Here is a 13878-nt window from a genome sequence, read left to right as displayed (position 1 = left end):
GGCTCTGACTTCCCAGTGTATGGGATTGTTGAATTTTCAGGGTAGAAATATATTACTATATTTTAGAAGTGTCAATTTCTTAAGGGCTAAAAGTATAGAAAGATATTATTAAATAGAAAATACCTGAACTGCCTTTATTCATTTATCATCCGAAGTTCAATGTCCAATCTAGTGACTTCTCACTTTGAGCAAATGAATATGTGAGAGAAAGAAAACATAAACTAAATAAAAAGAAAGAAGTCTGAATTCAAGCTACTTGGACAGTTTCAAATTAAAAACGAATGTGGGGACTTCCCTGGTGATCCAGTGGTTAAGATCTCGCCTTCCAATGCAGGGGATGCAGGCTTGATCCCTGGTCAAGGGCTTAAGATCCCACTTGCCTCATGGGATCTTTTTTGGCCAAGAAAGCCAAAAAAACATAAAACACTGCTACCAGAAGCAACAGGGTAACAAATTCAATAAAGATTTTGAAAATGGTTCACGTTAAAAAAAGAAAGAATGACTGTGGAGTCGGTCAATTTCACCAAAGACTAATCCATGCATTTATTGAAAATAGATTATATACCTTACACTTTGCTAAAGGCTTCATGTGTTTATTTCAATTAATCCCTAAAGCATACTCACAGTTAAGTATTTTATTATCGCCATTTTTAAGAAAACTGAGATTCAGAGACATTAATCTGCAAAAGTACGCAGAGATACTAAATGACTTGAACCTGAACTGAAAACCGAGATTTACTGCTCTTGTATTTAGTGCAGCTGATACCAGCACCTTCACTAACACTTTTACCCGCATCTCGAGCACCGTGGCACCATTACAGCGCTGACACTCCCACTACGACCGTTATGACTGCCACAACACTTCCTCTACTACTGTTACCACTATCACAGCTATAACCACCACCACCAAATCACCACAAGCATCAACACCATCCCCATCATCCCTGCAGCCACCATCACAGTCACTCGCACCACCACCAGCATTACCACCACTGCCACAACCATCGTGGGCGATGCCAGCACAGTTGATCACCACCGCCATCATCACAACCAGCATCACTCCCACCATCACCATCCATCACCATCCGATCATCGCCACCATTGCCACCATCACCAGCGTCACCATCTTGGCTCCCACCACCCCTGCCTCCTCAACACTGCTACCCCCACAGTCACCAGCATCAGAAGCCACATCACCAACACCAACTGCAAACATCTCCACCACCAACACTCCCTTCTGCCTCTAAGGGAGACTAGCTGCTTTAAAACCAAATATCCTCCCAAGGAAAAATGACTGATGTCTATAACATCTCCCAAGAGTAAACTTTCTTTCCCAGCTTCCTCCTACACAAGAGTCATGTCTTCAGCAAAAACACCCCTCTCCCAGAACACTGTCCTCAGTACTTCTACTACAGATAGTTGCTAAGATATGTTTAAGATCAAGAAAACCAGAATTAGTTCTATTCTCCATGGTCATGCAGTAATGTATTTTATAACATGAAGATATTTCTAAGTTTTAAAAGAGTAAAGTTCATAAAATGACGTGCATATTTGAAGGGAATGTTTCTAAAGCTTATTACTTACAGGATAATCCATAAACCAGCATGTGGGCATGGAAACTTGTTAGAAATTCAGAATCTCAGGCCCCACCCCATGTGATAAATCAGAATCTGCATTTTAACAAGATCCCCAGGTGATCTGTGCCACCTTAAAATTTGAGAATCATTACCCTAAATTTCATAATTCTGCCCCTCTGCATAAAACAGCGGGTGACTTTTGTCCATTTTTTTAAGAGCTCAACACAGCCTTATTAGAAACATAAAAATACTTATTTTTAAATAATAGTTAAAAAATAAGTAATAGTATAGAGCTGTTTTGAAGTAGCTAAGAATCTAGCTGGCTGATCACTGAGTGATGAAAATAAAAACTGATATTCTTTCTTAGAGGAAGGCATGCTTCAGTACGTAGGAGAAATTTTGAGTTATGGAAAAAAAGAATATCAGAAAAGGGCTAAAAAACAAAGTAAAATATGAGCAGAAAGAAACAATAACAAGAGAAAGCATCCTTTAAACAGAACAGGAATAAAGAGGACGTGGGAAAATGCTGCCCCCCTTTGAAGTAGAAAAGACAGGGCCGGTAAATGGTGATGCTAAAGTGACAGGTTTAATGAGGTTCTGAAGATGTGATTTTCACTTCCCCGACCAATATGTATGTATATAGTAGCCAGTTTAGTACTCTGTAGTCAATTCTTACAAAAGATGCTCGGTGACGAGGGTAGTTTAAGAAACACCCCAGAGGTGAAGCACCTGATATCTCATGGTCCTTTCTCCCTCTGCATCCTTGTTCTTCCTCATGGTGCCGTCTCTTTATACTAAAAAGTTCCTTGCTCTTTTCAGTTTCCACCTTTGAAACATGTGTGCCCCCTTGTTGTCATCTTCCTCTCTGAGTAACATACTCGATTAAAAACAATTTCGGAAGTATTTATAGATGCCTACCAGGGACCCATTCTCCCATCATTTAAAATCACAGTATTTTAGGATATTGGAGAGACCCACCTGATGCAAAGGAGTCCTGTTTCCCTTATAAACTGTGTCCCTTAGGAACTAATGCCTCTGTTCTCTTTCTCCGTCTCCTCCGGCCAGCCAGGGTAGATGCAAGTGGAACAGCAAATTCCAAATTTTATCAAAATATTTTCATACATTTAAAGTCTCAATTTTAGCAACAGGGTCCACTATTTCTCTATTTTTATTTTGTTTTAAGGATATCTCTTCTCAGTGTTTTATGCTGATTCCATTTTTTTCTATCCTTTAAGTGCCCAGTCATGAAAATTATCATCAAAATAACATTTTTGCTTAAGCTACGAACTGGAAAGAATCTGTTGTAAATGTCTAAACACAACAGCCAAAGAAAAGTTGTCGGGACAACATAGTCTATTGTAACATGATTTTATTTCTGTATGTTTACCATGTAATTTAAAATGTCATCTCTTATTTAATACTTAAAAAAAAGGAAAACTCTATTTCTGGGGGCACGTATAGGCTTTGTGTTTGCAACACTCACCCACCCACATCAGAGTCTGTTAGTGCCAGAGTATTAGATTTCAGGGTGATGATAACTGGTAAAAACAAATCTCTTCTCAGACAGAATTAATCCCCTTTTTTCTGAGTTCCCAGGGCAGCGGAACATACTTTTGCTACAGATCTTTGAATTATGATTAATTGTTTAAATGGTCTGACCCCTCTATTAGAGGGCGTCACAGGATTATATCCTGTGCCTAGAAGGCAAAAATCTAGTCTAATTCAGATGGCTAGGTGTTCAGTTTGGAGTTGGCTGAAACATTATTTTGGGGAAAAAAAATCTGTCATTTAAAAATATGTGAATCTGTACAGAATTGCGTATTAAGATACTCTTACAAATTATTATATATATATTTATTTAAAATATATATCTATATCTGTGCTGAACAGTTACTGAATTAAGGCCAGTCAAATATATATTAAGCCAGTCAAATGCATATATAAGCCAGTCTAACATATTAGACTGCCTATGTTAGAACCCAGGCTCCATGGTCAAACCATTAAATATCAGTATCTGCATCTCTCTACAATGAGAATAATAATCACACACGCTTCCCAGAGTTAAAATGAGAATGCACTGAGAGCTTAGCATACAGTAGGTGATTGGTGCTCATTAAAGCAAACTCAATACAGCTATTGATTTTTCATCACAAAATATAAAACCAAGAATCATAGATATTAAAGGTAGACTTTGCCTTAGTTTTGAGGGAAGTTGTATATTCTCTTGCATTTTAGCACTCTGTCAACATATCAAGAGACATGAGACAATCCAAGCCAAAAGGCTAGCACCATGTTAGGGTTCACTCCTAATTTAACTTCCTATGGACCAGCCCCAAGATACCAAAAATTACTGCTCCCTGTCCCACTTAGGGCAAGTCAAATACTTCCCATTTGCCAGGTTCCTGATCACAAATTAAATACAATTGAATTACACAGAGTCCTTTACATGTATACACACACACACACAATCACAAAAAGAACATATTCCAGATCCTAGTGCTCCCTATTTTCATTTAGCAAGGACTGAAGCAACACTGCACGAGGACTTTACCGGGGAGCTCAACGTGGCCAGCTGCATCTCGCTCACATCGCAGCTCAAGGCACCCCGTGCCTGCCTGTCGGCACTCTGCCTCTGATCTTCCTAGTATTGCCAGTATCTGGAATCAACAGCCTACTTCTTATTTTGTTGATTATATATCTCCATCCTCCCGTAAGAACGTAAACATTTTGAGCTCAATTATTCATTATTTATCAAATGAATTAATAAATGCATGCACCATTTGCCTCTACAGTTTTCTTCCTGGGTTCTGAATTTCTCTGCAGAATTCTCACTAGAAACTAGGAAATAGCTTGATATTTCCCAACTTTAGCAGACATGGGGCAAGAAGTTTCCACTGCCACTTAATGGTGTATGTCCCTACCATCTCCTCCTAACGGGAGCTCTTCATTCGTAAAGTTAACAGTTAACCCAAGTAAGGTTTGTGTAACTACAACCTGGAAAGACACTTCCTAGTTTAAGTGAAATTTGTTTCTCTGCCAGGAGACACAACTGTGTCTGCAGAGCAACACAACTGTGTTAGACCCTTTGAAAGATGAAAAGGGAAGAGACACAAGTGCATTGTCTCCTATTTCCGGAAAAGACGCAGAAAATCGAAGCCGGAGACTACCCTACCCGAGAGAGAGCTTGATCTATTGGGTGGAAGTTCAAATTGTTTTAAAAAGAAAATATTTCTTTTTCATTAAGGTGAATTATTCTTTTCTCTGTCATGATGAGGTCTATAAAGCTGTGAAGGGTAATTATATAAAGGATAATTACCAGCTGTTGTCTGTTTGGAAGGAGACTAAAAGAGGAAGAAACAGACATCCTCAAATAGATTGTGGGTTCCTTGAGGGTAAGGGCTACATACAGTATTTTGGGGTTCCCCTATGGGAAGATAGGCCAGTGTGTCATGACATAAGGTAATATTGAATATGCAGTGAATTGCGTGTTGAGATTTTGGGTTGTATTTCAAGGTAAGGAAAAATGTGTTGTTTGGGGTGTTAAACTAGGAATTGGGTTCCTGAGAGAGGCCAGAAATCTTTTCTCTAAATTTCTTTTCAAAAGAGAATAAACTCAAATGCAGCTATCCTGATAAGTGATTTTTTCTTCCAAATATAACAAAATGCATACATTTTTATATGCATGACTTTTCTCAGTCCCTCCAAAATGTGACCTTCCCTTACATAATCATATTTAACAAGAACAAGCTTTAGTAGAGTTAGTTTTTAATAAAAGGCAATCTTCCTTTCACTCACAGCAATTCAAAAATTTCATGATTTTATGGAAAAGTCAGTGGAGTCTAAAACCATAAATGGCATTAAAGTGATACAGCCAGAATCCTGGTTTTGCGGAAGAGAAACCTTGTTCTGAAGACACAAGGTTGAGAGGTCACTCAGCTCTCTATCTTTTTTTAAAAAAGAGGAAAGGGGACAGAAGGAAAGGGGCAAAGTCTCGTAAATACAGAGAATTTAAAAGTCACAAGCAATCGGAGAAAACTTCAGAAATGTTTATCACACTTTAAGATGCTTATTTCTTGAATGCCCTTTTGATTAACTTTTTTTCGAAGGCTTATTTGCAAATACAAGATGTTCCATTTGAAGTGTGGCTTATTATAAACAAGTATCTTAAGATAATTTTGATTGTGAGAAAAAAATATAATTTACTTTGTATCTCAGTAAACACATGCAGACACAAGTTTCTTGCTCACACCTGCCACAGGAGATGAACTCTGTATTTTCTATTCTGCTTCATTTTTAAAATGTAGGCTGTGCCTCCTAAATTGGTTTCAGAACCCTATAACGGCCTCAAGGTATTTCTAAAAATACAGCCGGAGTCCCCTTATCAGACCATCCCCAGGTAAACACCCACCCTCCAAGGGTCTACAACATTGTATCTACTTTAGAAAATATTTTGACAGTGTTCAGACAGCAAGAGAGTTAAATCTCTGTAATTGCCAAGTGCTTCTAACAGGTGCAACCCCCTTTGGCTGTGTCCGATGGTCAATTTTATCCTCTTGAGAGGCCAGAGAGCCTCATCTTTGATCCCACTTCTCCTATTTCGTCTTCCCTGAAATTTACCTACAGAAAACTCTCTTATTTTCCTCCAATATTCTCTAATTACAATCAGCACCTGAATTCATCTGGGTCTCTTAATGTTATACCACACACAGTTGGACTTACTTTATAAAACACTCATGCCATTTTCTCACTAATTCTTAGACTTCTGTTTTGTCTCTCTAAGTTACAGTTAAGGGTCTTACACACCTTTGGTAGCTTTACGGAACCAAGCCCCATCCTGCTCAGAATACCAGTTGCCAATCGGTGATAATGGATGCCCGAGGATAAACCTACAACAGAAGAATCTCCCTATGTTTGCTTGATAATACTATGCTGAGGATAGCAACACCCTCCACTTGGCAAAAAATTCTTCCTGATTCAAAGTTGATGCCATGATTTGGGCTACAATAGGGAAATGCTCAGTGCTTGGCCCCCAGAAGTTGACCATAGGGGATGCTCAGACAACTTTAATAATTGTCTGCTTGTTTGCTCTGGCAAAGGATAATGAATGTTATGTAAGAGACGTGTCAAAGGAGGGCATGGTCAGGTAGGTGCTGGCTGGTCAGCCCCAGATGGTTAACAGGGGGCTACTGAACCCAGGAAAAAGTCCAAGCACAGAGGGAATATTCATATCTACGTCCAGAATTCAGATTTCTTGTACAGGTCTTGTTTGTATTACTATCTGTGTGTGTGTGTGTGTGTGTGTGTGTGTGTTCCTTTGCAAGATTCCTCTCCCAATGGTCCAGCTACCTTTTCTAGTCATATATTTTACTGCTAAATACATCATTCCCACTTAGATCCTCAGAATGAAGGGACTGTGAGATAAGTCCCCGGCACTGGGGTGGTGCTGTAGGGTTTGAATGCATGGTGAGTCACACACAGCCCTCTGGGTCACCAGACTGGAGGTGGCAGTGAAGGGGGGTGGGTTATGGAGGGGAGAAGGAGCCTGGAAAAACAAAACCCCTAATAAGGTCTGCCTTACCCCTAATGAACCCCTAATAAATCTGTCCCTGGACTCTCTCTTCCCCCTGCAAACCCCCAATCAAATGAATTTGGGGTGCCCGAAGTCCCCCGGAGGGTGGGAAATGGGAGTTCAAAATAGGACAGAAACACACGCACCTTTTGCCTATAGTGTAATCTCTCCAGGGAAGGGATGAGAGAACAGATGGGTGCGGGTTGCAGTCCCGTTCACAGGGTACCTCTGACGTCTGAGTGCTTAGGAGCAACTCGGACTGTTCCGGAAAGTGTGCTGTGTTGCTGTCTGGCTTTCTTCCCGTCCTAGTTGGCTGCCGTTGCCTTTAGTTCTTTTGATGAGTGCGGTAATGGTAACCTGGACGGTCCACGGCCACTTCGATGTCCGGGGACACGGCGGGATGTTGCTTTCTTAGCCCAAAGTCCCTTGAACAGAGTTAGGAGACGAATAAAAAAAAAAAAAAAAGCATCCACGGCTCCCTTGCTCTATCCAGCGGTGGGCAAAAGGATGCTGAGGGCTGTGCGTCCTTGGAACCCACTTGCCCACCTCCCAGAGCGCGCCCGCCAGCCGGAGTTGTGCCCAGCCTGGAATCGGGTTGTCCCAGGCTCTTCCTGGCATCAGAGGCTTTGGGAGTGGCGGGAGGTAGGGGGGATAGAGGCACTCGAGACCCGGGTCTTCCTCACTTCCTCACTCCGGGTAAGCCACTGTGCTCACCCGCAGCCCCCCGTGTGAAGGGCGCTTTTCCTCGAATCCAGTCTGCGCTTTCAGCTCCGCACAGCTGCCCCAGTCTGAACGCTCTGCCCGCACTTTCCGGACCCCCACGGCCTCTCTCCTCAGCCCAGCTCCTTCCCTGGCTTCCTCTCAGGACCCCAGTGCCTAGCCCACAGCCTCCCCACCCGCCTCATCTCACTTTCGCCACCTCGCCCACTAGGGACCCTCTCTCCGCAGGCTCTGCTGCTGCCCCCCGAGCAGCGGCTGAAAGAGCTGGGGCGGCACGATCTCCAGGGGTGGGTTCTTTTGGAAACTCGTCCCTGCAGAATTGGCATCCTCTGGGGGAGGGGGACAAGGCTCCCCAAAAGCCACCTCCGTCCACAGCCCAGACTGTTGCCCCCTCCCCAAGGTCTAACTCGGGTCCCTCTCGGGCCCCTCGTGTTTACGCCGCCTTGCACTCCGGGGGGCTCGTGGAGTGAGCCCCCCGCCGGGACTCCGGCCAGGAAGCGGCGGCGGGCCCCGCTCGCGGACCAGGGGGGCAGGGGGCTGGTGCGGAGGCGCTCGGAGCTCTCCTGCTCCCCCTCCCTCTCCGGGGACAGGAGCGGGCTGACGGGGGCGGGAGGGTTGGGGACAGGGGGGGGCTGGCGCTCATCAATTCCGCTGCCACCTCCTCTGCTGCCACGGGGGGGTGGAGGCGGACGTGGAGGCGGGCCGGGCAGGGCGGGGGAGCGGGCAGGAGAAGACTTAAGTCGGGAGAAGTTTGCGCCCAGCTCACTGCTGGAAGGGAAGGCGCCGGGAAGGTGAGCCTCCTGGACTTTGGGGAGGTTGGACTCAAGGACGGGGATAAGGCAGTTTGCCTCTTAGTCTATAATACAAACTGGGGTTAGGGGTAAACTCTCACTTAAAGCAGAATTAAAGTGTCAGGAAATCGGGAGAGGGACGAGACAGAGAGCGCTCCGGACTAACGTAGTTTTCTCTCCGCTAGGACGGCCAGCCCCCCAGGCTCTGGGTGGGCTGCGCCGCGCCGCTCTCGGACCTTCCTGGGTTGGAGCGGTGCGCACGCACCGTCCGCACCGCACCCAGCGGCGGCCGGCCGTCTCCTGCTCAGGAGATGCCCGCTGGAGCCTGAGCCTCTGGAGCCACCACCTGCGAACGCCCTTGGCTTCTACTGAGCCACCATGGAGGACAATTCAGAGAAAATACTCCAGGTAAGGAGGGTCTTGCTATGAGAGGGATTTACTCCAAGCTCTGGGATGTTCTGGGGTATGGTGGAGATGCACTGGGTACCTTGGGTTTTGATTGCAAGACTGCAGTTTGATTGCGGTGTTTGAGGGTCTGATTAGGGGTCGGCTTATTCTCCAGTCGCCTCTCCTTACCCCTGATTAAAGGAAAGCTAGCTTTCCTAGGAAGGTGCTGAAACTCAGGGTGTCATGTTGACGAGTCCTCTGACTGTGTGTGAGTTTTACTCTGCTGTTAATGTCAATTTCCCTTAAAAGTTTCATTCTTCAGCTTCCTGAGTCTGAAAAATTACCCAATGAGGGGCTGAACGCTGTGGATTTTTCCTAAGAAGGGTTTATTAACAAACAGATGATACTGGCATCTACATGATGGGTCTTGGTTGTTCTTGATATTGGTAATGAGCCCAGTGGTCAATGGAGTTACTTGTTAAGTCATGTTTTACAGAGAATTATTTTCAACAATCATTTATGCATAGCAGCCATTCTTCACACCTATTAGGAAAAATATGTTGTGTGCATAGCTTCCAAAAGGGTACTCTTTCATGATGCTCTTTCCAAGGCCGGGTGAAAGACTTCAAGAAAAGTTCTAACATATTAGTTCTATCTTCCCGAAACATTCATTTTCCTTGCAGTCCAAGGAAATCCAGTCCAAGTCAAAAATTAACAATCCAGTTATCTTTTTAACCCATGATTCAGGCTATATTTTGCAGAACTGTCTAATAAAAGTTCTGTCTGAAAGCTTTAACCTAATATTGCATAGCGCATGCAAGACTAGAAGGCAGGGTTCCATCGCCGATCTTCAGGAGACCCTGACTGCCGTAGTTAACCTGAACCAAATCGTCTATTCAAGGTTATTTGTTGCATTCTTGGGTGATGGAAAGTGAAATGTTCAAAATAAACCAAAGTGTAGCCGCGTAGTTTCTGAAACTAATCTTTAGAAAGCAGAGTGTCCAAGTTTGAGTGTGTCTTAAATGGTAATAGAAAAACAAATAGTCCATATATTTGGGCAACCTTCACTTACCATTAGAGACAATGGTAGGAATGGTTTTAGTGTTGTGGGATTTTAATGGTTTTAGTGTTGTAGGAATGGCTTTGGTGTTTTGGGATGTATAAAGTATCATTTGTAATAGCATGTTGGTAGCCTAGTCTGTGGCCAGTTGGAACCCAGCTTTAAAAGGTCAAAACTGCTGGTTTTCTATGCTAGCGTTATGAGAGGGTCTAAGGTGATTAGCTTTGCAAAACAGCTTTGCAGTTGAAGTCAGTATTCTCAGTGCGCACTCATTTCTACTCAGTATTTTAACATGGGTCAAAACATCCATTGGTCGGGATTTGCTTTGGTCCCATGCCTCTAATCTACAGTTAATTTCAGAAACTATAGCCACAAGAATAATAGTCAATCCTTGTAAAGTACTCGAAGTTTATTTATTGACCATACCGACATACCCAATATGGTAAACATGAAATCCTTATTATAACGTATTCACAAGAACACATAATCTTAGAGTTCTTTTGTTTCATGATGCTCGAAGTCGAAGAAAACTCTGTTCTTAGTGAACTTCTCAGATTCTTTCAATGTTGATATGAATGAAAATATTATCTACTGCTGGTTTTTATTAGAGTAAAAATGAAATGGAAATAAGAGACTGGTGATGTTTTCAATGATAACCTAAACCAGTGTTCTCAACTCAGGCTGCAAATTACAATCAATGGGAGAGCTTAAAAAAAAAAAAAAAAAAAAGATGCCCAGACCCTACCTCAAACCAATTAAATCAGATTATCTGATGAGGGGGTTTACATTGTGATGGCTTCTTCAATGTGATTGTAATCTTCAGCCATGGTTGGGAGCCACTGACCCAGGTGGTTCCCGTCAGGTTTGGTAGAGTCGGGTGATGTCGGAGAGTCTTGGAACATAAATGCCTCATGTTCTATTGTGGGTCTAATTTTATTTTTAATATTTATAACCTTATATCCCAAATAGAAGAAATATATATTTTTCCTCCATTGATTGTAGATGTTTAAACCATAATGGTTTCTGGTGTGTATATATATATATATATATTTTTTTTTTTTTCCTAAAAAACAAGCTATTGAGTCTGAAGCTTATCTGACTGTCCAGAAAATGGTTTAATAAATTAACTCTAGTTTTAAGAGCTACTGGAAACAATGTTTTACCAAATACAGAATTTGGTCTCCTTTTTGCTAAGATCTATATGATGTGTAATATGCAAATATGTACCCTTTTGAAGGCAGAAAAGAAGAAAATAGTACCATGTTTCTCGGCACACCAAATAGCATAACCCGGTGCCGACTATAGTCTAGTATTTTCACGTAAATTATTTTCTTTAAAGCTTACAGTAGCCTTATGAGGTACCAGCTTTTCTTTTGATTTTACCTATAAGGAAATTAACCCATTAGGTTAATGAACTTGTTCAAACTTGTTCAAACTTGCCACAAACTGAGTAAATCTAATGTGTGTTTGAACCCTGGTCTTCTAAGTTCAATGCTGTTATAAAATAAAGTTAATACACATATTTATATATGTACATCTATTTAATTTAAAGACAGCATTTTTCACAAAGCAGTATTAATTAAGAACACGGATTGTGACAGGGCTCTCCTTGAGTTTCATGCCTGACTCTACCATCTTCTAGAAGAAGCTGTATGGTTTGGGGCAAATTATATAACCTTTGTGTATCTTAATTCTCTTCATGAAATCAGGTTTTTCTAAAGAGAATTAAATGAATTAATGTCTGTAAATCACTTTGATTAGGTGCCTGGTACATAGTAGGTTCTATGTAAGTGGTATATTTTTTAAATGTCATTTATTCAAAAAGCATTGTGATTATTTATGGTATGCCAAGCATTCCATTAAGCCTGAAGGTACCTAAACAAATAATGACCTGTCCTCAAGGTCAGTAGAGAATGACCAATACATAAGTAATATTCCACTCAGCTATGAGATTTTATTCAACTTTTTAATTACAATTAAAAGCATTATTTTATGTGACCACTCTGCGCTTTTCAACATTGATATGATCTTATAGAGGTCTATATAATGGGTATTACAAAACAAATTACAAATGAGTATTACAAACCAAGTGATAATATTTTGTGTTGTCACCATGGTATTAACTTGTTTTCTATCAAAACACAGAAAATATTAACTTATGTTTCTGCCTTCACTTTATGAGTGTAGAAAACTAGTAATATGGAAAGGTGTTAAGTTTTTATAATTTTATTTTAGCAATGAAGTTGAGAGGGGGAAGAATTGATAGAAAATGTCATCAGAATCTATTTCTCAATATTTGCTAGTGCGGTTTTCTTGAATTGTTTTTCCGAAAAGGGTGTTGTCTGTTTGGAATGTAGTTTAGTGCTTTTTTTTTTTTTTTAAGAAAATTTTTATTGTCAGAAGCGTGGATCAAGGAGTGCAGTTAAAGGTGTCTAATACCCAGCTAGCCAGCCGGCTCTGCAAGACCATTTCTCATGGAAGCTGACTGTGCTTCTCCCACTGTGCCTTTGGCTCCATGCCCTTGACCTGCACTGCAGGATACCCCAGGGTTCCTCTGGGTACCTGAAGTATAAGATTATGTCTTTGTTCAAATGAAAAACCTCTCTTTATTAAAAGTAGCATATGAATTGGTATTCTCTGTAGAGGAATAATACAAATACTCTAAACCCAAGGAGCTGTTTCTCAAAGAAATAAAGTATCTGGCTCCATGAAGTATTTTCTGCTTTTGTAATCAGTATTTAACCATTCTATTTCATTAAAATTTCTGTTTGCAAATGTGTATCTTGCTTCTGTTTTATCAAGTCTCAAGGCTACTCCAGATTTTTCTCATGGAAGCTGCATTTTTCTTCTGCGTAGTTTCACTGCCACCCCTCTCATTTAAGCTTATTACCTTTAACAAAATACTTACATGTTCCCCAAATATTCAGCCATGTTTAGTCTCTCTGTAATGCATTCAGTGTTACACACATGGTCAGACTTGTTTACTAAGCTCCCATTTTGTCCCCCTGTATTCGTAATTATTCAGTGATTGCCCTGGGAGCCTAAGACTTAGAACCACTCTTCAGCCTAGCATGGAAGAGCTTTCATGATGTGATCTCATTTTATCTTTCCTATCTAAGCCAAGTAGAAAAGCTCAACAGCTTCCTAATTCCAGTTCCAAAGCCATAGTGATGCCACAAATATTGAATCCAGTCTCTCCTTCATTTTCAGCCCTTATGAAAATTTTCAGCGGGCAATTTGAATTGATATTCTGTTGCCTCAGAATTGTGGTGTGGGTGGGAGGGGGCCCCTTTACATTAATGGTTTAGTTGCAGAGCTGCTTGACTTTGGTTTTAGTTTTTTTCCGGCAGCCCCATCCCTAATTCTTGCCTTTTATTTGTCTGGTAGTTCAGAATTTGGCATTTCAAATATCACCTTCCCCGTCCTTCAAAACATATTCAACATTCCCCAGTAACACGTCTAACAAATTACCATCCTCATAGCTTTGTTCATATTTAAAAACTCAATAAATATTTACTAAATGCCCATTGCCGTCCTAGTCCGGGCATATTGTGACAAATTACAGTTCCTGGCTTCACAGAGACTGGAAGAGTCAGACAACCCAACAGATAATCACGGACCCGTGGGGTAAGTACTCCAACAGACAAACGCCAGTGAGCGCTGCCCAGGGAGGAACAACCCCGAGCTGGACACCGTGGAAGCGTTCCGAGGGAGGTGACCCTAAATGGGGACATGATTCAGCATTTAAGTGACAAAACAATGAGCCAGATAAGC

At 41.7% G+C, this 13878-nt stretch overlaps 2 protein-coding genes across 2 annotated transcripts in view; one reads left to right on the top strand and one right to left on the bottom strand.

Moving 5' to 3' along the window:
- GNGT1 (G protein subunit gamma transducin 1) overlaps positions 1–13878 on the bottom strand; it is a 369003-nt gene that overhangs the window by 328396 nt on the left and 26729 nt on the right. The window lies entirely within an intron of this gene.
- Positions 8548–13878, top strand: part of CALCR (calcitonin receptor) — a 114007-nt gene continuing 108676 nt past the window's right edge. Inside the window, exons 1-2 of the mRNA XM_069587419.1 lie at positions 8548–8657; positions 8843–9065. Coding sequence (XP_069443520.1) covers positions 9036–9065 — 30 coding nt within the window. The 5' untranslated portion in view covers positions 8548–8657; positions 8843–9035. The remainder of the gene's footprint in view (positions 8658–8842; positions 9066–13878) is intronic.

Source organism: Ovis canadensis, chromosome 4 (assembly GCF_042477335.2).
Source record: "Ovis canadensis isolate MfBH-ARS-UI-01 breed Bighorn chromosome 4, ARS-UI_OviCan_v2, whole genome shotgun sequence".
Classification (NCBI taxonomy): Eukaryota; Metazoa; Chordata; class Mammalia; order Artiodactyla; family Bovidae; genus Ovis; species Ovis canadensis.
The sequence above is the reverse complement of the archived record's forward strand: the minus strand, read 5'-3'. Positions and strand labels throughout refer to the sequence as shown.